This window comes from Agelaius tricolor, unplaced genomic scaffold, assembly GCF_023055355.1.
Source record: "Agelaius tricolor isolate 1412-34295 unplaced genomic scaffold, bAgeTri1.0.p SCAF_16, whole genome shotgun sequence".
Taxonomy (NCBI): domain Eukaryota; kingdom Metazoa; phylum Chordata; class Aves; order Passeriformes; family Icteridae; genus Agelaius; species Agelaius tricolor.
Window position 1 is genome coordinate 14,065,313 of NW_027269276.1, and position 26,678 is coordinate 14,091,990.

The 26,678-nt window shown below is 40.3% G+C and overlaps 1 protein-coding gene across 8 annotated transcripts; it reads right to left on the reverse strand.

The window, feature by feature from the left end:
* Nucleotides 1-1,441: 1,441 nt before the first annotated feature.
* On the reverse strand, nt 1,442-25,432 carry SLTM (SAFB like transcription modulator). Of its 8 annotated transcripts, none has more exons than XM_071441650.1 (21): nt 25,019-25,432; nt 24,297-24,384; nt 17,712-17,776; nt 17,229-17,414; nt 16,726-16,773; nt 15,698-15,725; nt 13,891-14,305; nt 13,281-13,330; nt 11,003-11,121; nt 9,245-9,394; nt 9,039-9,148; nt 8,791-8,951; nt 8,373-8,464; nt 7,986-8,149; nt 6,742-6,916; nt 6,030-6,154; nt 5,353-5,523; nt 4,273-4,587; nt 3,721-3,859; nt 2,392-2,549; nt 1,442-2,095 (listed from the first exon to the last, which is right to left on the reverse strand). In XM_071441650.1, the coding sequence occupies exons 1-21, from the start codon at nt 25,415-25,417 to the stop codon at nt 1,987-1,989; spliced, it is 3,267 nt and encodes a 1,088-aa protein (XP_071297751.1). In that variant the 5' UTR covers nt 25,418-25,432; the 3' UTR covers nt 1,442-1,986. The 8 variants fall into 8 exon arrangements, with proteins under 8 accessions (XP_071297751.1, XP_071297750.1, XP_071297745.1 ...); XM_071441649.1 differs by having other exon boundaries at nt 13,891-14,359; XM_071441644.1 differs by having other exon boundaries at nt 3,721-3,871; nt 13,891-14,359.
* Nucleotides 25,433-26,678: the final 1,246 nt, after the last annotated feature.

Genomic DNA, 26,678 nt, shown 5'->3' on the forward strand with positions numbered 1-26,678 from the left:
CTCTGGAAAAAAAGGATGGACTTCTGGTGCTCTTCAGGTTTTGATAAATTCAAAGGTTTCAGCAATTTGCTTTCAATCAGTTTTTCCCCCCATTGTCTGAGTTTTAGTATTTTAAGGGAAATGATTACACCTGCACAATTACATTTTTAATTTACTTAAGTAACTGTTGGAATGCATATCTAGACTTTTACAGGGAACCAAGCACATCTCAAGTTTTATTTTTGTACCTCTCTATAGCTTTGTCTTTTAAGGTTATAAACTTTGAAATTGTCCATTTGATCCATTAGCCACTATCAATTCATCTTGGAGCAGGTATTTGTTTTGTGTGTGTTTCACACCTGATAAAGCACAGACTGCAGCCAAATGCACAAGTACTTTGGAAAATGCACTGGGAATTGGTACTTTCTCTTGGAAACTCCTGCAGCAAAACTCAGTAAATCGAACTTCCTAGATTTTTCTTTAAGAATTGAATAAGATGTATTAATGTATCAAGGTAAGTGACACACTGGCTGAGACTGCATTTCTTTTGTTTAAACTTAAGTATTTATCAGATGTGAATATGCATATAGGATTAATTAGAGACAATGCTGTTGCACAGCAGGTTTCTCAGTTTCTGTCTCCTGCATCTTTCCTGAAAGGCTGCTTACTCCAAACCAGTTTGGTTGACCTTATTCTCTGCTCTGCTCTTGATTCCCCTGGAACACTGCAGGTGCTTAGCAGTTCTTCCACACAGCAAGCAGAAATCAGCATCTTCTTACTGCCCCATGCCTTAAAAAATGTAACTGAAATCCTTCTTTCACAGGCAGTCTGGATCAGTAAACCCTTCCAGGTCTTATTCCAGGACTATTTCCTGAGCTCTTCTGTTCTGCTAGGAGTGCCCTGTTGTTTGGGTAACCATCCAGCACCCAGTTTTCCACGTGGGATTCACTGCTTTTCTCCCTTGCTGAAGAGCAGAGGTGTAAGTGTACCCTTACCCTGGCTGGGTGATAAATGAGTCCTGGCCTGGCTGCCTGGCATTTCTGTTTGGGCCTGGTTTAACACAGACCCTTCCATGCTGACCCAATCCAAAAGGTTGAACAAGATGCAGCATTCTGCTCAGGGCCACATCAGGAGCAGCTGCAGGAGTCCCAGAGCCCTGTAAGCAGAGTTTGTGGCTTCTGGTGTCAAACCCCAGCTGTTTCAAACTTCCACAGAGCTTTGCTAAACACAAAGAGCAAACTAAAATTATTTCTTTGGGCCTTGCTTGAGTATTTTGGGGTTTTTTGGTTCTAATCTTTCTTCTGTGAGCAAATGTGCTTCTACGTTTTTCAGTTCAGTAACAGTGAAGGAGACAAGTCTTACTTAGAACCTAATGGCACCCATGCTTTGATTTGCTATACCAACATGTCTCTTTAATTCTGCCTGCCTTCCCCAAAGACTGCTTTAAAGACTTACTAGAAGCTATACAGAATATGAAGGTTTATTTCAAAAGAATACATTTGCAAGAATACACATAAATGCACTCAATGTAACAGTACCTTCTGCAAAAATAGGTTACATAATACCCAGTAATGAAAGAACAAATCTTATTTCTCTACAAATTAGAAAGCAGAGATAATAGTCTGGACAACCTTCAAAATGGAGGTTATTGTGGATGTTGTGAGAAGTAGCTAACCTTAAAGCATGACACCACAGAGCTAATGTTGGCAAATCAAACTACTAGCACACAGCTGCAAACTATCCTTTTGTACAGAATTAACAAATATTTTGGTTCCAATTTCTTTTTACACAGCTCTAGTGCCTCAGGGAAAATGCTTATCAAAGATACACAAAAACTATCCAAAATTACAACGTAACTATGAAAATGCCTCCAAAATTGAGAGGAAAATAATCATGTTAAATTAAAAAAATTTAACCAGGATTTCCAGACAAGATTTCCTGTTCTTAATCAGAGAAAGTTTACAAGAAATTTCAATAAGTTATCTTGAAACCAAACAGCTGTAGATCTTAGAATCTTCGTGGAGGTCCACCTTTAAATGGCTTAAATCCTGAGCCACTTCCCCTCTGCATGGAATTGCCTGTGATCTGTACAACTCTATTAATGGGTGAAGAGTTACTGGAAACAGAAGTTTTAAAAAAAAGTGTTATGATATATACCTAAACTCCTGGTGCACAGGTAATAACATTCTTACATCTCCTATCAACTGCTAAACTGTAAGTCTCAAAAGAGATTTGAGAACATGCAGGAGAAGAGACTTGGCAAGAAGTCCCTCAGTGCTGTGCAGCAGCCCTGGGGAGCCCTGTGCTGGCCAGGCAGGTGGGGCTGGGGCTGTGACCCTGCTGCACTTGCTAAGGACACCACAGCCTGCAGGGGCTCAGTAGGGGACGGAGAGGAAGGAGTGCTTTCTGTACCTTGTATGTGGGGCCATCATGCCCCCTCCTCCACGGCCATCTCCCATTCTCCTTGTGTCATGATAGCCACTTCCTTGAGAACTAGGTCCATGCCACTCTTTCCTTGGTCCAGCTTCACGACTGTGGCGTTCTACGACGTGTCTGTCCTCATTGTAGTGCTGGGGAGAAAGTGACACAGTCATTCTCACAGAGAAGGGACTGGTTCACCTACAAGGAACAGGCCTGTCCAGAAAGATGAGCTTACAGCTGATAGAATAAACACAAGTCTTTCAAGATTTCAGTCCACAGGCTGCTCAGACATGTTTACAATATTCCTGTGAATTCTAGCTAACAAAATTAATAACAATTGTGTGGGTATGCAGTGAGTGAGGTTCCACAAACTCATACTTTATTTCCAATTCTGCCCGGAACTCATTATCACTGGCATAAAACTCAGGAAGAACATTAATGTCACAGACACATTTTATGAAAAATCCTTTCCTTAGGATTTTTTCTCCTGAGAAGCTGAGTGGCCTCAGGAACAAAATGTAAACAATGGTTATCTGCTGCTGTGGGATGCAACTGGTGCATCTGGGATTGGTCTCATGTGGTTGTTTCTAATCAATGGCCAATCACAGCTGGCTCAGACTCTGTCCGAGACACAAGTCTTTGTTATTCATTCTTTCTTCTTCTATTCTTAGCTAGCCTTCTGATGAAATCCTTTCACCTATTCTTTTAGTATAGTTTTAATATAATATATATCATAAAATAATAAATCAAACCTTCTGAAACACAGAGTCAGATCCTCATCTCTTCCCTCATCCTAAGACCCCTGCGAACACCATCACACATTAATACTTTTTAAATACTTCAGGGGTTACCACAGGAGTGAGTTAATCTGTAGTCTTTAAAGACAAGTCTTGCAGAAGGATTTTCACTCAGTATCACATTACAAATTACAATTACAAACTGCACTGAAAATAGCAGGCAGTGAGTGTATGGTTAAAACCCTGAGAAGGTGACAACAAATTCTCAAAAGCTTAATCATCTACTCTCTCAGGTATTGTTCATAAAAATAATCAATATGTATGTTATCATAAAGATAACAAATTATCTTATGATAACAAATTATCTTTATGATAACAAAGATGCCGGACAAGAAGAATAGGGTAATTTGTCTGTAATTTTTTTGGGTTACTAAAAAAGAGTCTTTAACATAAAGAAAATGAAGTTGAAGATAGGCAGAATGCTTGCGAATCATTCTGATGATGTTATGTGGTCATTTTTCCAGCATGAGCCTGCATTTTCCAGCCTCTCCTTCACACACACAAACACAAGAAGGTGACTCACTTGTCCTCCACCTCTGTCTCCCATCACGCCCCGTTCTCCTTCCCTGCTCCCGTAGCCGGAGGCGCTGCTGCGGCTCCCGGGAGGAGCTCCCCTCACGTGGCCGGACACTTCCCTTCCCGACCGCTCCGGCCGCTCGCCTCTGTAAAAATTGCTTTCATCAAAATTTGGGTTTCAGTATAGTTGAATTGGTACCAAATCACAGCACATATAGACAGCAGAGATTCCTGTGGTTCCTAGCAACCTGCAGTGACTTCTTAGAAGCATTCCTTTAAATCTGTGTGGCTTTTTAAATAATTCAAGCTCACGTGCTACTCATTTACATCTACATTCTACACAATAGCCTCTTAACTCTGTGTTGCTACTCATGATTAAAACAAACTGCTGGGAGTCAGCAACCAGTTCCTAGATGAGATTTAGCATTTGATACCCTACAATGCTTTTCTTTAGGAGGAGAGGATCTATCCTCTCTTTACACACTAATTCTTGAGGAATTGCTACTATGGATGAATTCTACAAGACTCACTACTTTCCCTGGTCAGTCAGCACATTTACCTGCCATCCCGTTTGTCTGTGCTTATGCCTCCCTCGCCCTTCCAGCTGGTTTGCCGGGGTGGGTTGGAAGCGGTGTCTCTGGGGTGTCGGCCGTGAGGGATTTCTGGTCTGTCGTGAATGATCACCGTTCTCCTCTCATCTCTGTCTCCCCGCACCTCGCGCCTGTCCGTGTCCCGCAGTTCGCTTCTTGCCTGTGGTGGTTCATTTCTTCTGGACTCACTGAAGGTCTTGGGGTATCTCTCAAAGCCTGGCTCTTCTCTTCGTGCTGTAGGGCGAGTCTTTTTTGCCTCACCTTGATTTACAAAACGATCTCGCCTAAGTTGTTAAAGTAGGAAAGAGTCATTTGCTTGTTTCCCATTTTCACCTTTCTCTGCACGTGTAAGCACATGCATAAGGATATAAAATATCACCCATCTTTGCATTAGTTGTTTGTTACTATATATGTGGAACAGAAATCCTTCCCACCCCAAACTGTATTTATTTCTACAATTATAATTTTGAGCTTCAGTTCTAACAGCCAGTTAAACATTTCTTTATGCATTTATTTGTTCCTATTTTGTTCAGTGTAATTTAAGCAACTACAGGGCCGCCTTTTTGCCCACTGTTAAATGGGGAATGCTGTATTTCTCAAGTCAGAATTGCAGTACAATTCTACTTCACTGCAACCTAAAAGCAGAATTCCAGAAGGTACAATTATGTGGTCTTAGATTTACTAGTGGTTACTGGAACCATGAAGTTCCATCTGGAACCAGCATTTACTGCACAGTAAATTACACAGGTAATCCACAGGAACTTGTGACTAGATGTGAAAGAGGAAGGAATAATTGCAAAAATCCTTTTGAAATGTCTCACAAAAAAAGGCCACCAGGTAGCTAATTTAAAGTCCTCAGAGAAAAGCAGATTAGATTCCATGATAAAAGCGGCCAGTCCTGAAGACACAAGAAATGTCAGGACAGTACTGCAATTCTATTATATCAGAACTGTGTGAAGCCTTTAGCACCACGTTCAGTTTTGAACAGTCAGGAGTGAAATCCACAGAGATGCTGGCACACAAAAACCTGCTCCATTATCTAAACTTACCTATCAAAAGAAGATGATGGAACAGAAGAACCTTCTGGATATCGGCCTCGTTCTCTGTGATCAAAGTCATTGAACCTGTTCTGCTGGCGGCTGTAATCTGAGCCATGGCCAAAACGTGCATCTGTATCAAGAGCCATCTTCTTACTCTCATTCCAGTAAGGATCATCTCTCCTTTAGCCAAAACAAAGGAACCCTCATCAGTCACGTGTAGCCAAATCAAGGCCTAATATGCAGAAAATTGTTGAGAGTCAGTTGTCTATTTTAGGAGATGCTCATTTGACCTTTGGAAAGCCACTGACAAAGATAGAACCTTTGAAGAGTAGTAGACAAAATCATTTAAGAAAACACCCAAAACTAACCATCCATTTAGCAGAAATACAAATTCTTAAAGTAGAAGCTTCAACCACTAAGGCAAAACAGCTTTTCTCAGCAAATGCTCTAGATTGTGGCTTTTTCCCACACAATAAGAATTAATTCATGGGATGCTTCTCTAATTTCAAAGCTCCCTGCTAAAGACCAGGAGTGTTTCTTGTTTGTCTTAAACTAATGTCAAACCAAACCAATACCAGAAATCCAGTTCTTCTGTGAAGAAGAGCTGCTTCAGGTCCAAATGCATTTTCAAATCTGATACAAGGCTCTTTTTATGATGCACTGCAAACGCCCAGTTTGAGAATTACCTGTGATCTACATCCCGTGGCCGTTTCAAAGAATTCCTCTTCTCCTGCTCATAGCGGAGCTGCTGCTGCTGCCGCCGCAGCTCCTCCCTCTCCCGCGCGATTCGCTCCGCTTCTTTCCGACGTTCCTGCCACCAGAGGAACAAAAACAGAGCAGGTCTTAACTAGAGATACCCAGAGAACAGTTAGCAAGGATCCAAACATATCCCTTGTCAGTTTTCTGCTAAAAGTTATCTGATAAAATTCATCCTTGGATAGCATCTAAGATTAAAGAGCACGGGGAAAATTTCTCTAAAAAGTAGACAACAGGTCTGAAGATGCTATTGGCTGTTACACAAAAATGTCTCCAGGTAATTTCTTGTATTACTACTGTATTTATTGCCCAGAAACACTTCTTGAAGTTTGCAGTGGTATTCTATAGGAAAAATCTAGTCAAATTATGGAGGAATTGTATAGACAAAGTGATCTATTGTACTTCATGTTTGGAGACTGACTTGTATAGCTGCTACAGTAGCAAGCATTTTACATCAAATTACTCCCAAGCAAACAAGATGAAGATTCCCGTTGTTGTACAATATGAATTATGGAATGTTTGGCTGGGTCTTAGGGAAGAAAAAGGACTGGGTAGAAGAGTAAAGAGCAAAATTCCCTGCAAGGGCAAACTGGGCCATGCTCCAAAGAGCTCCTGCACAGTCCAGAGCACAGCTCTGCCCACCTGTTCAATCCGAACACGCTCTCTCTCCAAGCGCTCCCGTTCCATCCTCTCCCTCTCCAGCTTCTGCCTCTCAATTTCCAGTCTCTCCCTTTCCCTCTGCAGGCACTCTTCTCGCTCGTGCATTATCCGGATCCGCTCTCGCTCGCGCCGCTCTCGCTCCGCAATTTCTCTTCGCCTGAAGAAAAAGAGGGAGCAGAAATTCATCTGAAAAATTCTGTCATCCAAAACTAACATCACCTTAGACATAGACATTCGAAAATTAATTCAGAGTAAGCTCTTCACAGAAGTCCTTGCACCACAAGTCTATTCCTTTCAGCCCCAAGTAGCCAAAGTGGTTTTAGCTTATCTACAGAACCATTAGCACACAACTGATAGGTAAAGTTATCTCAAGAACCATTTCTTGATGTATTTTATTCTTAATTTAGAATTCTCATTTGTCACGTGGCACACAGCAACAACAGTACTCAGTAGCCAAGAATATGATTGGACCTAAAAAATAAATGCTATTTTAGCTCTTATCTTCTCCAAGCTAACAAAACATTTACTTAGGGTTTTCTGTTCAAAAAATTAAGACAGCCAATCATAACCACTCTGAGTTGCACTGGTTAGTAGACTCATGAACAGCTTCATTTTGCTTTCTCCTTTTTACCTCCCATAATACAGCCTAGAAGAAGCACAAAAGGCATTTTCTCCTTTAAGCTTTATGCTTGCTGGGAATTCCTTTGCTTAGGAATTGTTTCCCGTTGTTTTGGGAAACCTAGCTAACAACACAGCTCATTTAACTGAAAACAGCAGAACAGAACAGTGTAGCCATTTGGTCTATTTAAAGGATCAAGATTGTATTAGGCTTGATTTGTCATTTAGACATACAACAATCTCAGTGTGAAAACAAACAAGCAAATACCAAACACTACTTTTAGCCCTGTCTCTTAGTCTACTTCTCACCTTTCCAAAAAGAAAACTGGCATGCAGTAACACTTATGAGATAGATAGACCCCCCACTGTAACAAACTTTAGGCTGTGTGTGTACATATATAGCTATTAAAAGATTACAAAAAAATTTTGAAGTTTGTTAATTCCCATAAAGATACTGTTAGGTATCTTAGGTATCTATGTTAGATAGAGTCCCAGACTTTAACATCTGGTTAGAAGGCTTGACAGAATGCATTCTGATTAGATTTCTAAATATAGTATCTGATCAATTAATGTATACAATAGCCTTTAGCAAGAAGTTGAATTACTACCTTCGCAGTTCAACAGCTCGTCGTATCCTTTCCAACCGAACCATGTGTTCTCGCAATCTCTGTTCCTTCATCTTTTCAAAAGGCAAGATATCCTTTCTACCCCTGTATTCCCTGAATTTCACTTTCTCTTGAATAATACGCTCTTTGTTCCTCAATATCTGTGGCTATAGATAGAGATTACAATGGTTATTTCAGAAGTCTCATTCATTTAGGGAGATTTCTGGATGCTACGTTCAAGTATGATTAAGGACTTAGCAATCCCAAAGCATACAAAGCTTCTATCTAAGCTTAACAGTTAGTGATAGTTTATTGACTCTTCAGTGCAAATATCAACTGCAAGGTAGGATCAAATCAGGTAAGGATTGCATCAAATCTATAGATACTTACTTTATCAAACCTTCCCCTTCTAACTGTCCTAGTGTGGCCTTGGTCTCCTTTTGTTTGGTCTAAAACTACAACTTGACCTGGGCTTTTACCACCTAGTGAAGGGGGGAAACAAAAAAAAAAAAAAAAAAAAAAAAAGAAGGTTTAAAAACACACACACAGCTATCTCTATTTGCCTATTAAAAATTCTCCTTAGTGAAATTTCTAAATCTCTGAAGTGAACTGGTACTGGTAGGAGAAACATACCAGTACATGCCTGTAATTAAATATTAGTATAAAGTATGGAAGTAATAAATGTGTTACTGTAGTCTAAAAAAGAACAGTTGTTTAATTGTCTGGTTTCCAGTAAGAGCAAGAACACGCCCCCAAGACAAGTCAGACACACAGATTCAACAGGAGGAAATATGGCTATATGGCATACTTATTCTTTTCTTTTCTTCAGTTTTTTTAGTGGATTCTTGATTAGGGCCACTTGTTCCATTATCATTCTTCTCATCTTTACCTTCTGTTTTCTTGGTTTCTTTACTTTCTTTTTTTTCAGATTTCTCTGATTTCTTTTCTTCTTTTTTGGTTGATGGAGTTCTTATTAGGAAAAAGAGCACAAAAATCTAATGAGGGAAATTCAGCTTAGAGGATTTTCACAATTTCAGAAGATGTGAAATTCCTTACTTGCTGGCTTTGTCACTTGATGCAGTCTTCTTATCTCCTACGCTCCTACCCGAACTAGATTTCTCATCACTTTCCTTCTTCAATTCTTTTTTGGAGGGATCACCTTTCACCTAATTTTTTTTTTGTTTTCAAAAGCAAATAGGTTAGTGCAGATTCTTGTAAAAGATGGTCTATTTTGGGTAAAGTCTTCATGGAATGAAACCTACTTTCTCCACAGAGATCTGCTGTCCGTGCAGCTCTGTGCGGTGCAGGTGTGCGATACACCGGGCCACTTCTGTGCTAGAGGACATTGTTACTATGCCGTAGCATTTTGCCCCCGGGCTTCGTGCATTTGTGACCACCTTTGCACCAAGTACCTATGCAAACAGGAAGAATTCAGGTTCTGAGAGAGACATTTCTAAGGAAGGTATGGTATATTGCAGTAAGGTTTTTACACTCGTATATAAGAAAACAAAACAAATTCACCCCAACCCCCCCAGTTCACCAGCAACATAACTCCCACCCCGCTAGAAAGACTGACTGACACTCCCAAATTCTCAAAAGCTTTGAGAACTTTATCCCAACTTGCACATCAAGGAATATTATAGCTTGCATCCTCTCCTGACCAGTCACCTCCTCATGGCCATTATCTAAATGCTACTCTTCAGTTATTGGCAAAATTCATTCACAGAAACACCACTGACCTGAATTTGACGGTTCATCTCTGACAGATGAACCCCCACAAAAAAAGTCAGCAGCTGCCAATTAATGCCAGGAAGGTATCAGCAGTATTATGTAGTGACTTAATAAGGGAGCCAACTCTTCAAAGTCATCTAGCAAGTGTGTCAGTTAAGCCATTTTAGCAGTCAGCTCTGACATCTGCTTCTTGAGAAGGTATTAACCTTTGTGCTCCTCCTTGCTAGAATTTCTATGGCCACTGGAGCCAGTCTTTTTGCCATAGTCATGCTTTAAAGGCGACAATTTTATCTTTCTAGCTGTCATCAATTTTATCTTTTTAGCTGTCTAGACTGTCATGGTACAGTCATGAAGTATTTCCCAATCAATTTTAAAACTGGGAAGCTACATAAATGTAAGTACCAACCAGCTTTACAGTGAAAACAGCCAAGTAACTGGAAGTTTCAACAAAATATACTCTCAGGTGTCCACACTTGTGAATGCATTAAATAAAATCACCTAATAAATTCATTGGAAACATCAGATATGCCAAAATCAATACACATATTTGATAGTCACAGTGCTCAGGTTCTAACTAGTTCCCAAGATACAATAGTGCCATACCTGCACAGGCTTACACTGAAACTACAAATTCACAGAGTTATCAGCAACTCCTTTGGGAAAATGAGAACTCTGGGTTTAGAAGACTGTTTAGCTTTCAAGATTTCCACATTGTTCTATGGAATTTTTATGTTTCAATTAACCAAAATTAGGAAAAGAGACTTAATTTAGGCAGACTGTAAAAAAAAAAATCATCAAGTCATTGGAAGAGTCCCTAAAGCATGATACATTAAACGTGACATCTTTTTACCAATTCTTCCCATTCATAAGCCTTCAGAACACATTTTAAAAACAATCTCCCAAAGCAGGATGTTCTATTCTAGAAACACTATTTGTAATTACAATTTTATCAGTTAGTGCACTATCTTGCACTCATGGTTAAATACAGTTGCTACAAAGGAACACAGCCATCATTATTTTAAAAGCCAGTTCTGACCAGAATATTCAAGTATTTGTGAAATTTCTTTTGTACTTATCTTACCTCCACAGGAAGAAAAACTGCTAATAAAATGAATAGATGGCTCTTCCTGTAAGCATACACTCTTACTGCTGCAATATGGGGTTTTAGATTGCACTGGTCAGACATTTCCTCTCAAACCTTTACTTAAATCAAGTATTAATTTCTGTAACTGAATAGAGGGGGGGGATAGACACACACTGCACACATGGTATCACACCCCATAAAATACCTTTCCATATTTGCCAAAGAGATTTTTCAAGTCAGCAGCTTTTGTGTTGGAAGACAGTCCGCTAACCCAGAGGTTTCTAGTTGAACTTCCACTGCTACCACTAACACTGCTCGCGCTTCCTGCAACAAGTTTTACAAACAGCCAAAAAATTAAGGAGACAAAGGTACCATGAATATTTTACTAAAGTGTTGCTGAAAAGAGAAACTTAGCCTGTTACCTCTAAGTAATTGTTTATCTGGTTACCTTTCTTGAAAAGATTTCTATAGAAAAAAAAATACATGCCATAAGATTTCATTCATTTAACCAGGTATTGAGACCAAAAGTTTGGTTAGCTTGTACTCAAAGGATAGAGACAGAAAAATAATACAAATCTTTCTTAAAGGCATGCTTTACTCTCATCTTGGTATGTGCATTTAGCTTGAACATCTGGCTCTTATCATTAGCTACCATCCATAAAAAGGGGTTTTTTGCACACAGTATTTGTTCTCCATCATGATGTCTGTACAGTGCTCAAGTTACAGAGACAACAGAAAGGCAAATACAGGGGACTTGGATAATCCCAGCCACCAGAATCATGTGATCAATTTCCACAACTTCAGAGTATTGGCTTCATCCAGAGCAGTTTTTTTAAAATACTACTGGATGTAGAACTAGATACAACCCACCAAAATTATTTCCCACGTTCTAAAGAAAATACTAAATAAAAGCTGGAAAAACACTTTGTGCCTTAAATACTCCCCTCACCCCATATATTAGGTACTTTTGCAACAACATAGCAATAAGAACTCAAAAGAGATTCATGTAATCTCATTCCCAGTATCTTTCAGTCCTCAGTTATGTAGTTCAGCTTGTTGTTTGTTGCTAAATAAATGAACTGCTTTGGGATATGTTAAAATGTAGCCAGTCCTACAGGCAAGACCAGAACTAGTTTCCATCTTGACAGCTGGAAAATCTGGTGATATGCAGAGTTTTAAAAGGTAATTGAACCATCTTGAGAAAAAAAGATGGTTTTGTTTCTTCAATGCATCAAGATTAACTAAGAGCAAAAGGCAATCTCTCAGTTATGGTCATACTAAGGTTATCTTGATATTAGTTTGTCATACTAAGGTTATCTTGATATTAGTTTAGATATATAAGGAAGAAATTCTTCCCTGTGTGCCCTGGCAGGGGTTGCCCAGAGAAGCTCTGGCTGCCCCATCCCTGGAAGTGTCCAAGGCCAGGCTGGACAAGGCTTGGAGCAACCTGGGATAGTGGAAGGTGTCCCTGCCCACAGCAGGGCATTGGAACAAGATGATCTTTAAGGTCCCTTCCAACCCATAATACTCTATGGTTCTGTGATACACTTAGACCACCAATAAAAACCATTAAACAGCCACTATCCTGGCTTTGGCTGTGTATATTTAGAAAGCCTTACAACGGTTACTCTCACAGTTATCACATATGCTACATAAATGAGGACACAGCAAATCTGCTTTCAGTTTCATTGTAAGCATCTACAGAAGACCCAATTATGTCTGCCACAAAAATTTCCTCTCAAATTCATTTATCAGGTAAAGTTTCATTCGTTCCTTAGTGTTATGCCAGAGGTTCTGACAAAGGTTTTTGGCAGAAAAGGAGTAGGTAAATAAGGAGACGCATGAGCTTACACAAATGCATCTGTTCAACCGTGAAGCATCAGTATAACTGGTGACATTAATGTGCTCTTGAGCTCCACTCTTCAAATTTGTAATCTTAATACAGGGTTTTATGGAAACAGGTGGAAACTCCAAGGTTCAAATTTAATACATTAAACAGCCACAAGTGCAATTCTGCAAGCTGGCATCTCAGCTATAGTACTTGTCTGAGAGTTCAGTTTATTTTAAAATGAGTTAGAGTTACAAACAAGACAAAAAAATTGTCATTACATTTAAGTACTTGCAATTATTTTCTGCTTGTTTTGCTCTAAGTTATAGCAGACTTATCTGAAAATTACAGCTTCTCATCAAAACAAAGACTTGGGAAATGTTAAATGAATTTCCTCCCGGAAGTATTTTGCAATAGAAGAATATATTTTGATCAAGTCTTTAGAATAAGTATTTTTAATCTTATGACAAACCTGGCATAAGGAGAAACAAAATATATGGACACATACATATAACAAATGACTACTGTACCTCTAGCATAATTTACTAGAGATGGCTGGGTTCAATCATATAAACCATTTTATTACGTGGCAAGCAATTTCTCAGTCAGGAAAGCATTTAGTTCAAGAAATACTACTCTAATTGATAATAGTTACCTTTATCATCCTTTGATGTTGTCTTGCTTTCTTTAGATTCCTTAGTAGAGCTAGAGAAGCAAATTAAAAAAATCAGAAGAAAGTTGAAACTACAGAATTTGGTGTTGCATTTTATACTACTAACACTAACAGACAAGTTAACATTTCAAAAAATAAAAATGAAAAAGGGCCAGACTGTATATTTGAACAAATGATTCCCTTATGGATTCTTGCACTGATTTTCCCCAAGATGCCTGAAGATCTAGATTTTCTGACAACTCTATTCAGTGGATATATGGCAATCTTCTCCAGATTTCAGGACGGGGACTTGACTTCATTTTGTGTTCTTAGAACTGATAGCTGTTCATTACCATCATCACAAGGACATTTAAAAAAATCGTCAATTTGAAAAAAATAAATAAATGCTGACAATTCGACAATGCAATCAGTAGGACATAGTGTCTATACGAAGATCTTGAATTTTAAAAAGTAACTTATGGCGGTCAAAAAACCTACAGGCAGGAGCATAGGATACTAATTATAAGATTCTTGCTGCTACCCCCTTAATGTAGAGTGATCTTATTGAATGCTGGTACTCAGTATCGTAAAGAACTGACATAGAAAAACAAACCTCTTTGCTTGACCAGAGGCCCCAGTAGACGAGGGACCTTTCTTCAAAGTATCCTTTTCTTTGTCTCCAGATTCTGCTTTCTTTGAACTTTCTCTGGCTTCCTTCTTGACGGGATCACCCTTCACGCAGTCTTCCTTCTTACCATCTTTATGGTTCTCAGTCACCTCATAGTCCTTGCTTTCCTTCTCCAGGCTCTGTGAAATGGTATCCTGCACATCCTTTGGCTTACTTGCTTCAGAATCTGTAATTTTCACATTTTTACCTGTTTCTAGGAGGTCATCACCATCAAAATCCAGAGTGATGGCATCTTCGGCCTGGATTGTAACCGATATGTTATCATCCTCAGCTTCTTTCACAGAGGTGTTAGCTTCCATCTCTTCATGAGCCGTGTGATCAGCCTCAGCTAGGCTTTCTTCTGAAGGAAGAGGTTTAGATACTTCTTGTGTACCATCACCAGAACCTGCTTTATCTAAGAGGATTTAACAGGAATAAATATGGCAAAACAAGAAGTTTAAACAATTTCATATGCATAAGCTAGAATAGGACCTAGAAAATACAAAGCCAGTTATTAGCACTGATGGAAGGTTAGAAAAAAACACAAGGTGTATTAACACAAATATAAATCCTTTACCCAGGATCACTTATTCTTCATGGCAAAACACATTTTCTAGAGACAAATACCAAAACATTAGGAGGGAGAATACGGTTCCATCCTGGAGATACCCGTTCTTCATAAGAAGTATCCATTTTCCAGTTTAGGATTGAGCATTCCAGAAGAACATAGCTGCTTTGGATGTTCACAGTTTGATTTAATCTGTCTTTGAATCTTCCTGGTTCCAGAACTTCTAACCTTCCCAAATCCAAAAGAATCACAGTCTTGGAGAATTCCAGCCAATCTTCCACCTCGGTGTTCGCTGTTCTTTTCCTTCCCAAGCAGTTGCTTGGCAGTCAAGTGAGTTGTACAAGGCTGCTGCAGAACATGGATGGGTGAGCCTTAATCCAGAGTTCGTAGACAAATGGTCTCAATCTTCATCCACCGGAAAGATTTTCCATCTCAGTCCCACAGAGACATCTCCATCTTCTTGGATTTGCACAGGTGAGACACTTCGGCCATGGGGTCCCTCGTAAACACGGAGTCTGTAGTTTTATCCTGTAGCTTCAGTAATGTGTTCATTCCATCTTGTGGAAAGTGATGGTGTCCCATGTCCTTTCGAGTCCACAAAATGTAGAATCCTTATGACTTCTGTCCAGGAAGTCTGTTTGCCCAAATGCATTACATTCCTTCTATAGTTTCACTAATGAGCACAGCATAAAAAATGGTAGCCACTCCACAGGTTTGCAAACACCTGTTTTACCATCCTATGTACAAGTGGTATTTCTAAGTGACAGTAAGCCAAGCATATGATGGTCCATACATTTGTGGGGTGCTCAACTTCAGTGTGAGAGTGCAGCATTTCACTCAACATCAGTTACTGCAGTGCAAGTTGGAGGCTTTGGCATCAACACTTACCGTGTATTAAAATCAGTCCTTGAATACTATGGGTTTTATTAAGAATCATAGTATTGCAAATAGATTATACATCCACCACAGTAACTGATAATACTGTGATCAACTCTTAAGAGTAAAGTAACTCTTAGGAGTGAAATAAACTGACTGCAGTGATTCCAGGTGCTGAGCTCAATGAGGAGACAACTGATACTTAGTGCTGGAGATAAGCCTAGTATTAGTAGAGATTGAATGTTACAAGAGAAAGTTGCCTGCTCTACCAGAGTAAAACCTCTTAACTCTATTAAACTTTAGACATACCTTTCTCATTTTCTTCATCTTCCCCATCCTGCAAGAAAAGGAAGTCAACACTAAATGTCTCCTATTTTGAAACTTTAGGCAGAACAGTTTGTATTTTTCATAAAATTTCTATTGTATGAAGGCAAATACTGAAATGATAACTGTTTCCAAAGATTATCCAGGAACCAAACTTGTGCAGCTCCCTTGTCAAATCACTAAAAAAGTTATGAAACTTCTTTATGAAATAACTTGATATTTATCTGCAACACTTGCAGTTTGCAATTGACTGGGACATGCAGATATTGTCTTACCCCCTCAACTCAATGGGACATTTCTAAACTATTCCGTGTCTTACCAAAGCCTTCAGAATGGATGCCAAGCTGCTGATTACTGCTTTCAGAGAAATGCAAGCAGTCCATCATTAGCTTTAAAAGCTCAAGAGAGAAGTCAGAAACTAGGGAGCCTCCCTCCAGTAACTACATAAAAATGAAACTCTTATTTTGATGGGTATTTACTTATTTCCCATCAGCTTTACAGAGCAAGAGATGCTGTATGAGATGTCACTTTCCAGACATCAGTTCCATGCAACTCAGAATGAATTTCTGAACTTAAAGATATCAGATATTAGTATGAAAACCAAAAAGCATCCCTAAACAACCATGCCCCATTCCACACTCCCCACAGGGCAAACTTCTACATTAAACAGAAGTTGTAAACTCCTGTACAGGCCGTACATACTACAACAGCATCTGGCATAGCCCTCTGATGTGTTTTTAAGGGAGTGTGAAACATATTCTTTGTGTAATCTATGCACTGAATAGTCCTAAATTGTAGACATGAATTATGTCTTTAAATTGGTCAACTTACTTGGTATCACAATTATCTGCATTACTAAATATTTGAATGAAAGCTTCCCATACAGTTTACCTTTACAGCCTTACATCATCTGACTCTAACATGCACGCTGGAACAGAAAAACCAGTCTAAAGTGATCTTTTCCAACTAAACAGACACGAAAATCAGCTTAAGAGAATGGATTTAGAACTCACATGGACAGCTGGAAAAGTGTAATCTTCTATGTCTGGACCTTCATTTTCCTATAGAAATAGAAAAGGGACAAGATAAGCAAACTATTTACAAGACACTCAAACATTCAGGGGGTCAAGATTCCATTAGATATTTAAGTAAATATTAAGTGGATACACACTCAACAATGTGAACATCCATGAGCAGTTCTCCTGATGTAAACAATCTGAGCACTGAACTGAAAGGCACAAGTCACTGCCAGTACAAGGGAAAAGAATCCCTTAGGAACTAACTCTGGATGGACTCAGGCAGAATTTTATCAATCAGCGCCACATTTGTTTCAGGACTATTCAAATACAAATCAAGGCAAATAGAAAGAAAAGAGTAAAGTAGAGTAAAAAAGAAAACCTATATTTTAGAGTTAAGCAAGACAAACTGAAAAACTAGTTCTGACTTCCCAGTAACAAACACTAAGAAAAAAAGGTACATTTTGCTGATAAAAATTCAGGTAAAATATAGCCAGTACCTGACTTTCAGAATCCTTCTCCACATCTTCTGTTGTCTCCACTGGCTCCAGGTCATGGTATCTTTTCTTTTCTGAAGATGGTAGTTCTTTAGAATTCAAGTTCTCATCTTCAACAGATTCTTTAAAGTCTTTCAATTCATCATTTCCATCTTGATCACTTGCATCTTGAGTCTCCAATTCACTTTCCTTTTGGTGTGAACACAAATACTTAGTATGACTAAAAGTATTAGCTTTATTCTAAAAAAATCACTGCTAGAATCAGTGTTTCACTGCTGGAGCCGTGTCTCACATGCACAATAAAATTCATACCATGTTTTAAAACCCCCCAGCTTCATACCCTTATGCATCACACTGTGAATACAGTAAAAATGATCCAAATTTCCACATAAATTACCACAAAGAAAATGGAAGCTTTTTCATTAACTGAAGTCAAACACTGACCTTAAATACAAAATGGGAAAAGTTTTTACATACTTTTATTACCTTGACAAAGGAGTCCTCTTCCACTGAAGCATCACCAGTCAATTCATCAGCTTCCTGCTTTTTACCTGAAATGATGGGATATGCTGAGGCTAGATCTGCTATGTAGAGCACACTTTTAATACTAATTATGTCTTTGGCCTTACTTTATTATTCTCCACTTGTTCTAGTTTAGCTGGATTGTTCACTATAATATAGCCCTCCAAAAACTGAGTAATTTTTAAGATAAGGAGATAAAATGTCAGCTGAGTGAGAATGAACAATCAGTGCTGTTCAATAAACAAGTGGTTACATCTAAGTCAGTGATCTTAATACCTATCCTTCTATTTTGAGTGACAATGGAATTCAGGAGAACATTGAACTAGAAACTAAACACTTCCAGAATTACTGAGGTTAACTAGACATTGTGACTTTGGAAAGGTCTTGCTTTAGAGGGTAACTAACATCACTGAGAAATTAGGTTAGAATGAACTTCTAAAGGTCATCCAGCCCACCCAACTGCCTGCTGAAAATCACAGTCAAGTTCCAAGGACAACAGAATGCCTCAGGGCTTCATTTAGCTGCATCTTTGAATATCCACAAGAATGGCAATCACAAGCCTCTCCAAGCCACCTTTTTCAGTAGAGGATGAAGTGAGGCAGAAGAACTGAGTAGGTGCAGCACTCTGCTCTCCACATATGCTTTACTGTATTAAGGGCCTGTTCCATTGAGGAATTCTGCTCTTCCAGCACAGCACACTTTTCTCTATTAGAGATGTCTCTGTGGGGATGATGACTAGCCACAGTTCCCTTTGGAACCCACTGCATTTCCTTACTCTTCTAAAAACAAGACCTAAGAACACTAGACATTAACATCTCCACACAAACACAGCCTCTGAAGAACATTCTGTCTCTTTGATTCAGTCTATCAAAGATTAGCCAATGCAACAGTTTTCAGTAGCACGAGGTACAAAAGCAGCTCTGTTAGGAAGTATCTTTACTGTATCTTCTACTGAAACTCAGGGTCAATTCAAATGTAAATGAGATGGCAGTCATAATTAGCACTTAATGCTTCGTTTTTTGGCATAGAATCTTCCCTGCTCCCTTCAACCTCTAATAAATGGCTAAACCAACTTTATAGTTATTTCAAAGGAATATAAAAGAAAACCATAAGGCAAAGTTCAACACAGTATGGACATCTCTACTAGCTGAAATACTCAATTTTTACAGCCATTAATTTCTGTGGTCTTTCATATGCAGTTCTTAAATGCACTTCAAAGCTGGAAAGTCCTGAACTACAGGGCAAGAAGCAACACTATTGTTTTGGGTTTGCTTGGATTCCAGTTGCTTTTACTCATTTCCCTGAAGGGCAGCACTCTGACCATACTCCTAGAAGAAGCACATTGCTGTTTTCAGTACAGGCACACACTGATCTCCAGGAAAAGGCACATGGCAGAACCTATTTCTGTGACTGCAAAACATGAGATTTAAACTTTCAAATCTCAAGTCAATGTCACTGATTTTACTTCACTTCAAACCAACAAAAAACCCCCAAACCCACAGAAAGTCCAGTTTTATACTTGTAATGCAATAGATTCGTGAGATTTTCCCCCTGCACAGGTATGCTGAGGGAAGCCAGCTCTTCTCAGGAAGAGGTCTTACACTGGACAGTTTCTGATGTGCATCACAGCTAATGCCTGAAACAAAGACTAACTCAAATTTTGTGCTAGCTTTTTAGCATTCTGTGATAAAATCTACAGATCCCAGACATCTTCAACATAAATAAAAAGCAATGAGAAACTGCAAGGATTTCTACACACATTCCACTGCTTTCTGTTTTACCCTCTCACATTTCAGTTTGTTTGTTAAACCTGAAAGACCAAGTTTTTCCTGCATCCCATGTCCAGCTAAGCATACACAGAGACAGGCAAGCACACAGGGCAGATGCCCAACACATTTAGCAACTCTCTAGCATAGACTATCATGAAAGCTATTTAAATCATTTCAATCATTTTGCCTGAGGAGGTATGGCTGGTGGACTAGAACTGAGACTTTATAGGGAACAGAACAGAAAACCAAACCAATGGCAAAGCTACCTCAAGTTAGCCCCACCTTTATGCAATAGCAGCTAGAGAACTGTGTTTTACTGACTGGTTCTCATCAAGAACAAGTTACAGCAGTCAGTAATGAAGCTGTTGTATCTTTTATTTGCTGCTAGATGAAGTAATGATTTCATTAGCCCTTCTATACTATGTCTGTTGTCTTTGTAGCAAGTCCCACTTACTCTGAGTACCAGAGGTATTCCAAAGCATAACCAGACCTGAACAATGACCTTCACTTTTCAGCTTCAAGCCAGAAAGTGGTCTAAGCTCGCTCTCCCTCTCAAGTTCTGTGCTTCAGGTTACTTTGCTTCAGTTAGAGTTACACTATGCCACTCAAAAGTGGCATTTCAAGGTTCTGATACAGACAGTTCTCAGATGTTGGTACAGCAACTTGCCAAAAAGCCAGCATCCACAAAAAATTCAACAGTTGTCTGACTGACACTTCTTTACAGTGGGCTGCTTAAAGGCACACTTGGCTCTTAAATTCTCATAACTAAAATCAGATTGCAACACACACCTTGCAGAAAATGGCTGTTGCTCTGAAGTTATTGGAAACCAGTGCTGACCTGATTGAAGGGTAAGTTAATAAACAGAGCCAGAGCAGCTGAGCCTTCTGCAGACAAGAGGCACAGCTGGTCTCCAGTCACACAAGCTGTCAACACCCAAGTTTCTGTACAGGTTTATCCAAGCAGTGGCTGTTGAAAATGTCAGTGTGTATGCAGCATTCACCACAGATCTGGGTGCTTAACAACACAAACACTCATTTACCTTGGAGTGATGGCACTCCTTTACAAGCCATGCTCAATCCCTTTTCTGGCAACAGCAATTGCTACACACCATAAAATTGCAACAGACTCTTCCACAGAAAACAAATATTCTCCTTATAAGTAAGTAGAAGAATTAGAACATCTTTGTTGGTTTTACATTATGCAGATTATCTTTCATTTCATTTACAGTAGCACAAGATTATTCTACCTATTCATGGTCCTCCATGTGAGAAATTCAGGCTGAGTGTTTACAGAATTACAGAAGAGTGTATTCTGGACAACTCTTAGATTAGGTATTTGCATCTCAGGCAGAAGCAGAGTGACACATACTTATCAGAAAATTTTGGAAGAATTAGTGTTTGTATTTCTTCTGGTATTCCAGCTGAAACTCCCAACAGGGTTCTGTCACACTAATGCTAAAGATTCACCAAAAACATAGGATAAGAGGGAAAGAGGAGAGAAATCCTTACAGTGGAATAAACCCTCTATAGCATTAAGAGGTCTAGTGCAACTAGAAAAGTATCATTTGCCACAATATTAACAAAAGTAAACAATCCTTTTCTAATTCTGAAATGGTACCATGAGGTACAGGAATATTTAAGTCTTCTACTGTGTCTAAAAAACACAATTCTGAGTCATTCATTGTTTTTAGAAAGAAAGGTCTGCAAAAACCAAGCGTACAACTTAGTTTACTTTGTTTTGTTCTTATATTTAAGTAACTAAACAGTTTTAATAAAGAAGTCAAAGTTATTTGTGCAATAGTACAAGCCAGCCACTGTCAGCTGTCAGCTTTTGATCCAAGAAACAGTATTGTCAAACTGGAAATTCAGTTGCAAACTGGAGAGGTACTTAAGACACAAACTAACAGGTATATAACCGGCCTCAGAAGCTTGTCGAGCAGCAAATAAACATCTTTGCTCATATTAATTCTCCAAAGTTAAATATTATCAGCCTAAAATCTGTTCTTCACCCACAATAATTCCAGAACTCATCAGGAAAGTAATTTTCAATTACCAACTGTAATATTTCAATATCCAACAGCATTTTTGACTGCAGATCCTTCAAAGGAGCATTCATATCAGAAACATTTGAAAATTATTTCATGCTAGTAGTATGGTAACTTCCTCTAGATACCAGACTAGGCAGCAGAATGGTCAGGCTTGAAAAGGTAAGTTTTTCCCAAAAACTGTCATCTTTTTATAAAAAGGGAAATTCCTCCATAGCTACTAAATGCTAGGGTGGAGAAGCACAGCTGAGGCACTTAAAAAAGGAGCACTTGGCATTTGTTCCTTTCAAACTTCAATTGGCAAAACCAACTGATCTTACTTATACACCTGTATAATCTGATTTGCTGTTCTGTAGTTCTTTACCCTAATTATTTAATTAAAGTAGCATCTGGAAAAAGTGTTAAAGTTCTACTAACTTCACATGAGGACCGATCAAGGATTCTTGCTGGATTACAGAATCCTTCTGCAAGCATTTTTCAAATTGTATGAAATAAAGGCCCATTCTTAATCTTTTGAGTATTGTTCTTTCTCCCTTTTAGTAAACATGCACACAAAAAAAAAAAAAGCAAGGAAAGACAAATGTATCATTCCCTCCCCCCCACACACCCCATTCCCACTCTAATTTGGCCTCCTCTATCAATATTCCAGACCAGGCTGTTTTAACAGACAGTGCTAGGGAATCAGAATCACACTTTTTCCACAGACCTTAAGAGCTTCAGTAAAACCTTCCCTCCCACTGGCCTCCCCTTCTGGCTGCTCTGAGTAGGTTTAATCATCACTTCCACTCCCTGGCCCTTCCTGAAGATGTATTTTCCTTGTAAATGAGTACCTAATACTCCTACTCTCCCTTGTACAGCAATAATAGCACAAGGAAAAATACTACAGAACTAGTAATGTCATTAATTTTACTGCTGTCCAGTAGTAAAATAATTAAAGACCCATCAGTATTGGTCTGAAGCTGCAGGATGGGGGGAAAACAAGCACTAGCAAAAAGGCCTGGATCAATCTGTCAAAGTCAGTAAGGAGGGAAAACCCCCCACAGTGAGTAGTTAAAAATCAAACAATGTATTATTTCACACAGTTAGAAATAATCCAATACAATTAAAAATACTTCCCCTAAACAAAACAATGAAATTTTTCATGTTCCATGAACTTTCCATACTTTTGGCACAAAATTTGTTCATAAGACTTTTGTAATCTAAAAAGTAATGAGGATAAACTCCTGAGCTTGCAAAGTGAACTGATAAGAACTTCACAAACTGTGTTTTCCTTTGAGGTTTACCAAGATCACACATATCATATGCATGCATTAGGATCTGGGGCACAGGAGAGGTGGCAGGAAGAGCGACTGAAGCCCTGCCCCAGGCAGCAGCAGCACTGGTTGGCAAACTACCTCTGCAGAAACAAAACAGTCCAACTGCCCAAGAAACCAGATCAAGAACATGATGCATATCATGATATTAGTTTGGAGACTAGTAGGATAAAAAGCAGCAGATAAGAGAAGTGTTTGTCACAGCAGAACATGGAGCCATGAGATCTCTGTATGAAAAACTGTGGGAAGAGTTTCCTTATTCAGCTTCCATGTAGTTATCTTAATCAGCAGCTACCTTTCTAAAGCAGGGAATAAAGTAAAGCCATAGAAAAAAAATATGAAACCACATTTGAAAGTTCATTTCCTTTCACTTCTCTCATGTGTGAAAAGTGCAAAGTTATTCAAACTTTCTAAGGAGACAGATTTTCTTACTGATTTCACCGTTCACAGCACCAGACTGACTGAATAATCACTTTCACCACAAAACTCAGCCCATGACAAGAGACAGTGCCACAAGACTGTTCAGGCCCCTGTAGCACATGTGTGAACATTCTCAGTGTGTCTGTTCAATGAAAAATGCTGTGCATAAAGCAGACAGGTTCTTTCCCAGTACTAATAGATCACAGATGCTCCCAGAACAACAGAAAACACAAACTAAGATCCCCCAGACTCCAAACTTACAAAACAGTATTTAAATTCTCAGGCAAAAGAAAAGAGCTGAAAAATCTGAAAAAAAATCACTGCCAAACAGATCAGCACAAAATATTTATGTAAATATTCATTTCTCATAAGAGAAACACTAAAATCTCTTAATTATACATTCCACTGTGATGCTTCAACACCTATTCAAAAAATTCACGTTTATAAATCCTGTCTTCGGTAGAGAGCATGCTAACACACCCACACTACACAGCCCTCTTCAGGGAGGGACCCCCTACCACATGTTGCTGTGCCCTCATCCCCAGCCAAGTCCAGCACCTGCTCATGGCTCAAGAACCTCTGCTGTCACACAGATCCTTGTGGCCAGGACCCACACCTGGAACAGCCCACGTTCAGGATCTGTGAGCACAGCACACACCAAACCCCCCCAGCTCACCTACAGCACTCGGCACACACGGCACAGCTCTCCAGGAGCTGGGGGCACTGCAGGCACTACCTCAAAACACACACCTCTAATCCCAGTCATGTTCCATCTATCTATATTTCTCTCAATATATGTTTCTCCAGCATCCCCATACATTGTCTACATACGGTGACTGACAACAGACATGCAAGGTAAAGGACTTCTTATATAACAAAAGCTATAAACAGTAAAGTCACAACTGCACCCAAAATATAGACCACAGTCCTTCTTTAAGATGATACATGCAAAAAAAAAAAAAAACCTATGCAAGAATATTAAGTATATCAACAGATCCTAACCTTTGCCTTTAGTTGGCTTCTTGGTGGGTGTGTCAGCTGAAACACTTATTTCAATATTATCTGGATCACCTCCTTCCTCTTCAATAGCCTAAATGAGAAAAAAAATTACAATTTTTAATGGCTTTCCATGGAAAGCTGGACAGTTTGACTTCAGCAGAAGTCTGTAAGCCAAACAGTTCTTTCGGCATCTCAAAAATATTTAGCGAAACACTCTGTGTTAAAGCTGGAGAAGAGCAAGGGAACAGTAAGGATAAACGCAGAGAGTTTCAGCTGTTAAAATGACACTTTGGAAGTACAGCTTATCAAGGACCCGCACGCTTCTCTTTGGAAACGTAACACCAGAAGGCCACACCGCCATCCATAATGGCACTAAGGGCAGCTCAAAAACAGGGCAGCGGGAAGCACGGACACCCTTCAGCCACAGCCTGCCGCGGGGCTCGCCCGCCAGGCCGCGGGGCGAGCTCCAACAGCCGGCCCGGGGAGCTCCGCCAGCCGGGACACCGCGCCCAGCCCGACCCGGAGGGGCCTCACAGCGCCAGGGGCTCGCTGGGGCGGACCCCGGGCCGGGCACCGGCGGCGCGGCGGGGACGGGTCCCGCCCCCCGCACCGGGCCAGCGGCAAGGCCAGCGGCAGGGCCGCCGGCGCCCCGCCCCCGGAGCCGGAGCCGGGCGGCAGCAGCGGCCGCCGGGGCGGACCGGGCAGGGCCTGCGCCCGCCGCTCACCTGCTTGAGCCGGGCGATCAGCACCGTCTTCACGCCGGTGATGTCCAGGTTGCGCCGCTTCAGCTCCGACTTGAGGTCGATGACACGCAGGTCGCTGATCCTCTTGCTCTCGGTGGGCGGCGCCGCGGGAGCCGCGGGAGCCCCCGCAGCGGCGGCGGCGGGAGCGGAGGCGGCGGCGGCCATTTTAGAGCGGGCGGGCGAGCGCGGCGGCCGCGCGCACAATGAGCGCGGTGCCCGGATGGAGCGCGGCCGGCGCGCGGCTCTGCGCAGGCGCGGAGAGGCGCACCTGGCCCGGAGCGCCCGCCCCGCCCGGGGCCCGCCCTGCCCGTGAGGGGAGCGGGGGCTGCCGCGTCCCGGCCCCGCCGTGTGCGGGGACAGCCTCGGGGCTCTGCAGGGCATGGAGCGCCTGCGCTGTGAGGAGCGGCTGAGGGGCTCAGCCTGGAGCAGAGAAGGCTCAGGGGTGACCTTACCACTCTACAACTCCCTGCCAGGAGGGTGCAGCCGGGTGGGGGTGGCTCCCTTCTCCCAGGGAACAGCGACAGGACGGGAGGACGCGGCCTCAAGCTGCACCAGTGGAGGTTTAGGTTTGACATTAGAAAAAAATTTTTCACAGAAAAGGTGATTGCACACTCGAACGGGCTGCCCGGGCCGGTGGTGGAGTCACTGTCCTTGAAGGTGTTTAGGGAAGGACTGGACGTGGCACTCGCTGCCTTGGTCCTGCTGACATTGATTTCAGCCCAGGTTGGACTCGATGATCTCAGAGGTCTTTTCCAACCTAACTGCAAATGTGATTCCTGCGTGTTCTGGCCACTGATTTGTCGCGCTTTAGGAAATGAACAATTGATCTGTTTGTTATTGGAAGTATTCCAGAAGTACAATACTAATGTTTTAATTTTTTACCAAAGTATCTCTTCTTATGATTTATTAGGGTGTACTTGTACCAGGTAATGGAAGATGTTACCTCTTAGTTCCCTTTCATTCATTTTCTGTAGGAAACGCTTGAAGTTATTTTGTCAACAACAGATGTTAAACTCCTACTAAATCTTCAAATGAGGCAGAATTTAAGTACCTATAAATTGAAGTCACAACAGTCCTCTTAATCTGTCTCTTCATTCAGAAATTACATATAGATAAAAATGAAAAAATGAATGCTTGTTTTATTCAACAAATTTTTGTTGAACAACCTTTTGTGCAAATTAAGTTCTGAATCCTAGAAGATTTGTTACACTATTCTCTTTTTTTTTCCAAAATGTACTTGGAAGTGCATTTCAAAATTACCTGAAGTACTACTTTCATTAATAGTTATCAGTTGACAAAGGGTAAAATCTATGTATTTAAAAGTAGACATGCACAGAAGCCTTGTAGCACACTTTGGACTGGTAATTGCATGCATGTCTTAGTTATGTTATGCTGCTGTTGCAGTTGATGCCAAGGTTTTTATTAAAAGAACAATCTTAAATAAGACAATATATTTTTGATTATGCTGTCTTTTGTGACAACATTTTTATTAGCATTAAATATATGATTGACTTTGAGGTTCATAGATAAATGCTAGCTTAACTATAGACTACAGAAACAATTTTGTGGGTGTATGGAAAAAAGTTTATTTTCACATAAACTTGAATTCAGCACTGCAGCAAAATTTTAATCAGGGCTGTCA